Raw genomic sequence first — 8,229 nt, 5'->3', positions numbered from 1 at the left:
CAGCATCATGTGGAGAGATACCTCCCCGAAGGGCGGAGGCATTTACAGCCAGCAAGTCCCAGTTTTCTGTGGGCAGGTACTGCATGTTTGTGAATGCTGCACTGGATTTCTCCTCTGAGGGAGCCACTCATAAGGCTGAAGACTCAACTATGCCCGGTGGCAGTGCCAGTAACAGCCTTACCTGGAAGCTGGGCTTTCTTATGCAAGACACAAGAGATTGTCCCCACACAACACATTCATTTAAAATACTTGGAAAGTGCTATAAAAAGTGCCCTTATTTCAGCTCCGTGAGTATGAAATGCATGCATAATATTCAGGAAAGTTACAAGAAGATAATTTTATTGGCTATAATATCCCATCTTACTAAGTCCCTGAAGGCACACTCCACAATCCACCAAGCACAGGAGTATCCCAGTGGGTATGTCTACATTGCTTCCTTAAAAAAGAGCAAAAGGGAGTCCTGGGAGCAGCTGAGAGCACAGCGCACTGCCACACTCGCCTCCAGGCCACACAGGGGACTCTCAGGCAACTTGCAGACCCTCCCGCAGCAAGTCTTCCTGAGCAGGGCTGCTGCCATCCCAAATTGCCTCCCGGCAGCCTGAGCCACCTGGCCTGCACGGCTCCCCACAGCCCCCACGGGCTCCAGGCGACACTTTCCAGACACGGCCTCGGGCTGAGCTCCCAAGCTTCCCATCTGGAGGGCAGCAGGTTTTGCATCGGGAGTTTGTTCATCCCAATGTGTGCCCTGCTCTATCTGGAAAGCTGGGGCAATCAAATATTTAACACATTGAACGAGAGCACTCCCAGCTAAGAGGAACAGCAATTAAAGACCTGCTGAATCATCAGATATCAAAGGGGAAGCGACACAGTGGGGAATAGAAATATTCTGAAGGAGCCAGACATGTGCAGTGCACTGGGCGAGGAATTCACATTAACAGCATCCCAAACAAGATGGGAACAATGTTTTCTTAAAATCCCCAGGGGGGAGCTGCATCATCAAGAGGGTAAAAACCAAAGGAAAATGGGTATTTCAAAATTTATAAAGAATACATCCTTCATTCTGCAATAAAAATGACGGAAGATGGCAGTGTTACGGTCCTGGATGCCTGCAGCCTGTCTGTACTCCACAAGGAGCAATTTAGATATTTTGGAAAACATGCTCTTTCAGCTTTCTCTGCAAGCTTACCCACTTCTATGTGCCTACATCAGGCATGCACACACGTTTTATTATGGGGCCAATCCTGATATTTCTGCTCAGTGTCTGCTGTGTGTGTGCTGCTTGCTGCCCTGAATCAATGCCCTGACTGAAGGAAGATGTGTGTGAGTCTGATCACAGATACTGGATCTTAAGGTCACACCTGATTTTGCTTGAGCAGAAGACAGTGTGTGTAATCGCTGAATCAGCATACTGATGACACTCATGGAAAAGGATTAGAAGGTAAACCTCAAGTCCAATAAACTCATCCATGAGCCTAATGAAAGCAAAACTGGACCTGCAGGCATTAATATCCACATGAGCACGGCTGCTGTGGGTACACATGTTCTGTAAATGCCAATACTATGTGAAGTAACCTGGAATTTTCTGTGATTCACTGTCAGGAGACATTACGTTAATGGTTGGACTATCTTATCTTAAAGGTCTTTTCCAAATGATTCTATGGTTCTATCCCTGGTGCTAATATCACCATTCTTAGTGGACTGGTCCCTGAATGATTCTATGATTCTATCCCTGGTGCTAATATCACCATTCTTAGTGGAACTGGTCCCTGAAGTCTCAGTTGCAGCACTCAGTATCTTCTACAGTACAGTCATGAGAGTCTTTGTGCAGGAGTTTCTCAAGTACTGTGGAGTAAGGCTTGAAAAGTTATTTCTCTCTTTCTCACTGTTAGATTTAGCTGTTGCTTTTTAAACCCTTACACCCCTTAAGTAACAGAGCCAAGCAGACAGCTGAGCTTCCTTGTAGCAAATGAGCATAAGTGAACATGTGCATGACCCTTGGTTACCAGACTAGCTCCTTAACCTTGAACTACCTGCAAAGGGCTGGTAATACTGTAAAATCACAGCAGTTAAATCCCATAATGTCTGCCACTCTGAATCCTAAAACAGCAAGCTGTGGGAGCTTGCACCACAGTTAGGAATTACAGAAACAGCTGTAGCCCTGTGGAGTTAGCAAGGCCAATGTAGACGCAAAGGGGACGAGCAATTAGAACAGTTGAAATACTTTCTCCCCCACAAATGTGATCCCTCTCTTACAAATCAGGTACACTGTTGAGAAGGTTCAGAGAGAAGCAAATGCTTCTGTTCTCTCCTCCTTAAAGTGTAAAAGACCATGGATTAAATCCTCAGCTCTACTCTTGTTTGGGGTAGAAGAGCCAGGACATGATAAAGGGGATCCAGAAGATAACAAATCAGGATGTGGTGGAAGTCTATTGCCTTCTTTCTCAGTGCAGACAGCTGCTTTCCTAAAATCGCCTCCCAAAGCCCTGTCAAAAGGAAACCGTATGGTTTTACTTGTTACCTGCCATCAGAAGTATTTCACATGCATTTCAATCATGCACAAAAAAAGTGAGAGAAGAACCATGATATGTGATTTTTTTTTTTTTGTAGATAAAGATGACTATGCAGTTAGTGTGTGGGGTGATTAGGGGTTTTTTGTTAGCTTCTACATTTTAGCAGTAGACTTGCCAGTAATGCAGGGGGATGCAACAGCATTAAAACTATTTGATTAGCAACTCTTATATACCTGGAGCATGAGTTTTGATCTGTTTCCGTTTCCAGCATCGAAGTTGCCAAGTATTTGAAATGCTATAGCTGAGGCATCTAGAAAATGTCATCACCACTTGTCAGTTTATGAGAGGCTTGTCATAGGCTTAGGAGCTCTGAGAAGCTGTAGGTTAGTCTGGCCAAGGAGGGAAAAAATGCTGTACCACATAGTGTTTCAGATCAATGGGGGGATAATGATATCCATATTCACCAATCAGTTAACTGTACAAGTCCCATTTTTATCAAACTTCTGCCTTGTGGTGATCAGCTTGCATGCGCAAGTCATCAACCTGTGTCCTGAGGTCCCCACACACTCCTGACTGAGAAGTGTTACTTGCCATGTGTTTGAGTGAAACCCTGACATGCCAATGCAAAATAAACCCATGACTGCATGTGCACAGATGGATGAGGATGGGATTATTCAAGGTCAGGTTATCCTGTCTGTGCTAACGCAGTAGGAGATTAACGAAGGAAGGATTTTGCTGTTAAAAATGACCCTTCACTTCCTCCATGTGAACAGACACTGTCTATGCTGCAGTTGGAAATGTAGCTGCCGTCCAGCAGGATGCTGCCAAGCTAACTTTAACCAATCTGGACCATGTAGCAAAGATACGGGAGCACGGGCACCAACTGCTCACCTACAGCCCTTGGTGGGCTTGTACAGTTTGCCCTTCTCTTTGCAGTATGGACACAGCCTCAGCAGCCAGAGTGAAGTCAGCACGCTCTTCTTTTTGGTCAGAATTACAGGAAGGCAGTGTGGCACCCGGGGCCAGCCCCAAGCTTCCCTCTCGTAGGTGCTCCACTGCCAGTGATGTGAAATACCTCTCCCCAGACCTGAGCAGCTGGCAGATGTGGGGCTGATGGGTTATGCGGCTCTGGTTCAGATGGTTTGTCTTCACAAGGGTGGGATTTATTTCTAGTAGTGATATGGCACAAAAGGAAGTGCTGTGTGAGATTACTGCTCTCTTTCTCTTTTGTACCTATCAGAGAGTTAATTCCCTCCCTTTTTAGTTTGTATTTCAAGACGAAGTACCTGATTCTTTTGGGTTAACAGAAGAATCCAGATCAGTCTGTTGAAACCTGGCATTAAGTGTTCCTTATGTACCAGAATGGAGAAAATAATGATCTTTAATTACTTTGGTTTTCCTTTGCTTGTTCTAAATCCCCCTGGGTGTCTCTTGAACAGGCACAGAGTCCTTGGCTTCCCCACTATGGAGCAGTTGATGTCCATTTTACTGGCATGGCTGACTGTTTCCGGCAAACTGTGAAGAACAAAGGTGTACTCGGACTTTGGAGTGGACTCACACCCAGTCTGCTCAAGGTGAGGTTTTGCTTTCATCCCAATCAAAGACTGTCCTGAAGTAATCAAGACGCACTTTTGGGCAGTTGGGGTTATAAATCTTATGACGTGCCTCCGTACTTACTAGCAGCTTATAGATGACAGAGTCCGTGACAGAGCAGGTATAACCTCAGGCAGGTTATAAACCAGCTTTGGAACTTGGCTTGGTCATATTTCCCCAAATGTAAGCTTGGCTTCTAGACGTCACTACTTTCAAGTTCATTTGAATGTCCTTAGGGAAGGGAGTGCTGCTAACACACAAGCCAGGGTATGGATGGGGGATTGCAAGTGACAGCTAAACAAGTTCTACTTCTCAGCTGAGCTCCAGTCATTTGACACGTTGTACCAAATCGTGAAGAAAATTGCGCTTGTATAAGCCACTTCCCCAGAAGTCAAAAGTAGTACTTTCAACCAGCTATTTAATGCATGCGAATCAGTTACTACAGCCCTTGCTGAGTTGAAAGCATGAAATAAAGCACAGTAGCTTTAAAACGGAAGGTAATTTAGTTTACATAAATACATTTTATAGTGCTGCGGTGAGGATTACCTACATGGAGTACTACAGGTCAGCTAATGAGTGGTAATTGAGTGACAAGGTGATTGATTGCAATGGCCTGCCTGTGCCTGGCCCTGCCTTGGCTGGTGTAAAGCCATATGGCACCAGAGCTGCTGATTCTGCATGGGGCAAAAGAAAATTGTTCAGTCACTCTGCTGTATGTAGAATAAATCCCACATTTCCTATTGGGATTTGCTGAGGTTGCTTAGGATTTGCTTAGGTATTTGACAAGTCATGATAATCTATAGGGTAGCACAGACCTTGTTCCTCACAATGCTGTTATAATTAGTTATGTACCAATAATATGTACCTACTTTTAGCATGCTGCAGGTGCCAGCCTGGTTTGAGGTGAGACTCCGATTTTATATAAATAAGCACAGCTCTATTAGCAGATCAGATCAGATTTGAAGTCCTAGAAGTTTCCTTTTTTAAAACATCTACTTTAAGAATGCTACTAGTGAGTCTAATATTGCTTTTTTATCTTATGTTGCTTTTTTTTTTTATTTTATCAGATTGTCCCATACTTCGGTGTTATGTTTAGCACCTTTGAATTCTGCAAGCGGGTCTGTCTGTACAGAAACGGTTATATTGAATCTCCTTTAAATTACAAGCTAACTCCTGGTGTGGACCAGAGTTTACAGCCACAAGAACTGAGAGAATTAAAGCTCCTCCGAAGGGAAAACTTTGAGTCAAGGAAATCAGCTCTTGAAAACTGACATTGGACTGTCCATTGCAGATATACACACTACCTTTGTTAAGGAACTTTGCAAAAAAGACATGCTGAACTACAGGTACCAGCATCTCAGCGGATTGCATGGTTTTAGTAATGAGACACCAGTGCCAGGAATGAATAAATCTTGTACTTCATTTGCTGAATGGATATAAACAATCCAAATAGCAGGCATATACTGAAGAGGAGAGATGCAACTAGTTTGAAAACACTATGCTATTGGAACTCGAAATTACATTATTTTAGGTGCTTTACAATACCAAATAGCCATTTTGAGATAAAACCACTTGCAGAAAGGCAAGAGAACTGAGATGAGAGTGTAAATTATATCTTCAAAAATATTAAGAAAATTCAAATGGATTTTTTTAACTAATCTGAGATACCGAGTCAGCCAAAAACGATAAACAGACTAGAATACATATAACATGCAAGAATTTCTACCAAAATATCTTTTTGTTTGTTTGTTTGTTTTTGTTTTAGTGATACTGTGTGGACATGGCATTCTGCGGATGCAGAATTAGTCTCAGTTCAGGCACACTCCAGAATCCACTCTTCAGTTTTGAGACTTACTTAATAATAATAATTTTGTATGACTCTGGTGTAAAGATGAAAATATGCTGCTGCAACTGTGCTTTTGCTAAGAGAGAATTGTAATGTGCGAAATGAACTGTAATACACTGGAATGACAATCTTGCAAACTTAAGTGCATACTAGAAAATCTTCCCCTCTTTCTCCTGTGTTGTTACTGCATGTACATGAGTTATTTCAGGCTTTGAAAAATAGTTTTCCTTAAGTTCTCTAACTGAAATATTTCCTGAAAAATGCAGTTCTTAAATGTGTTAGATATTTCAGAGCCACGAGCCTTGTCATGTTGTTTTGGTATTCTTAAAGCTCTATTTTTATATTAAACTACTTTTTAGTTCCTGTGCACAGACCCAGGCCTACTGTGCTGCTGCCAGCATGCCAGCAGAATAGTGCTGTGCACACAACCTGTGATTTTTCCCCCCCCCCTTAACTGCTGTGAATCCAGGAGCTACAGATAGTTTCTGTAGATAGGAACCTCTCTGCAAGACCACTAGGTTATTGCCAGTGCCAATGCAATTGATAGGCCTCTGACCAGTCCAGGGAGCTTTTGGACAACAGAAGATCATCTTGCTTTTACACCTGAGGACCTGTGGTATTGCTCCAGTTCCTTTGTAGAAGTATGGCTATGGAACAGCCCCATCGTAGTGCCTCCTGATAGAAAACCTTAAACCCCGTGTCCATGTGGGAAGGCGGCTCTCTGCGGCATGTCCCACCGGCCTTGGGCTTTGGCAATGTGTGAATCACAGCAGCTCGGTAAGGTGTGTGCACACCAGCTATGCTCCTGTCCTAGCTGCGGCAGCCCGGGCTCAGCACAGGATTTGCCTGCTGGTTTACACAGCTTTTTGTGTGTGTTTTCGTACTCATGTCCCTGCTGGGTGGAAATTTGTAATTCTCGGAAACTGCTTGGTTAGGCCGGGTCACAGCGGGATGAGGCAATGGCAGATTGATGCAGGAACAGTTTGTGACTATGGAGAGAGATTTGCAGAAAGATTTGGGATAATTGTAAGGCCTGCCTTGCACCTAGAACTCAACGTTGATGTACCCTACAGCTGAGGTTGTGCAGTATCTCTCTTAATGGGCTTGCTCAGTTCTGCTGCAGTGGTGCTTCATACTGGTTTTCTCCTCAGAGAAGAAATGCAAGTGTTGATAGCAAAAATTAAGATGGTAGAGAGCAGATCTGGTAGCTCATGCATCACACTGAGGCTGTAAGTGCTTTTGGCGCTCTAATCAACCTGCCTAATGAACATGTTTCTCCATGCCTCAGTTCCCCATCTGCACAGTGCAGGTAATAATACTGAGACTTATTTGAGATGTATGAATAAGGAGATGTGACTTGTGAGTGTGCAGGGGAGGAAGAGATTTCTAAAGAGTGCCCTTGCCTTATCCAAGCATACCTGTATGTTTTTTACTAATGTTTTATTTCTAAACAGATTTTAAAGATTGAGTGATGGGTGCATATGAATGTCTGATCAGCTCTTCAAACCTGGTAAGAGTCAAGTGAGTCAAAAAGTTACCTCTAACTTGTTTCTGATATGCTAATAACACCTTTGTATTGTAAGGAACTCCTACAACCTATAAATCACTTACTAACCTTTTATCAACCAGGGCTCTACTTTGCGTAATCACATCTGTGCATGAGAAATCCCCCAAAAGGTAACACTAAAATATTTAAGACTGCACAGAAACAAAGTGCTTCAGCAAAGGTAACACTAAAATATTTAAGACTGCACAGAAAGCGCTTCAGCAGTAGATCACTAACATGTAAGGTGGTGTATGATCATGAAGAACCAGTTAGTAGCAAGGCTAAATCGCAGAGACGACTCTTAGGTAGGTGAACTGTAACTCAGGTGATATTTGGATGTGGCCATGCAGTAGAGGTGGTAGGTGGAACGTGGTGGGGTGTACGTCTGTCTGAGCATCCCAGCTGAGCTCAGCGCTGTGGCTGATGTAGGGAATCCGTACGACACTTAGAGCTCTGTGACTCCCAGGGCATCACGTATGCAGGGGAGTAGTAATGGGAGAGGTCTCTGCGTGGGGGTCTCAGCTGAGGTTCAGTGAGATTGGGCAGTCAGACTTGATCCTGTGCATGTCTGAAGATTAAACAGACTCTGGGCCTCCCCCATTCTTGCCTAAACCACCGTCGTGCTCTCTGCCCGGCTGCCTCATCTTCGTGATGGCACCCGGGTAGCGCAGAGGGGCTGGGGCGGACGCGGGCACGGAAGGCCCCGTCACCGCCACGTGGGCCGCCCGGGGGGG

At 44.1% G+C, this 8,229-nt stretch overlaps 2 protein-coding genes across 2 annotated transcripts in view; both read left to right on the top strand.

The window, feature by feature from the left end:
* SLC25A43 (solute carrier family 25 member 43) overlaps positions 1-7,630 on the top strand; it is a 23,506-nt gene extending 15,876 nt beyond the window's left edge. Inside the window, exons 4-6 of the mRNA XM_009275325.2 lie at positions 3,950-4,084; positions 5,171-5,449; positions 7,404-7,630. Coding sequence (XP_009273600.1) covers positions 3,950-4,084; positions 5,171-5,374 — 339 coding nt within the window. The 3' untranslated portion in view covers positions 5,375-5,449; positions 7,404-7,630. The remainder of the gene's footprint in view (positions 1-3,949; positions 4,085-5,170; positions 5,450-7,403) is intronic.
* The window catches only part of SLC25A5 (solute carrier family 25 member 5), a 3,955-nt gene continuing 2,403 nt past the window's right edge, over positions 6,678-8,229 (top strand). Inside the window, exon 1 of the mRNA XM_009275374.1 lies at positions 6,678-6,726. Coding sequence (XP_009273649.1) covers positions 6,678-6,726 — 49 coding nt within the window. The remainder of the gene's footprint in view (positions 6,727-8,229) is intronic.

Source organism: Aptenodytes forsteri, unplaced genomic scaffold, assembly GCF_000699145.1.
Source record: "Aptenodytes forsteri isolate BGI_AS27 unplaced genomic scaffold, ASM69914v1 Scaffold143, whole genome shotgun sequence".
NCBI lineage: Eukaryota > Metazoa > Chordata > Aves > Sphenisciformes > Spheniscidae > Aptenodytes > Aptenodytes forsteri.
The sequence above is the reverse complement of the archived record's forward strand: the minus strand, read 5'-3'. Positions and strand labels throughout refer to the sequence as shown.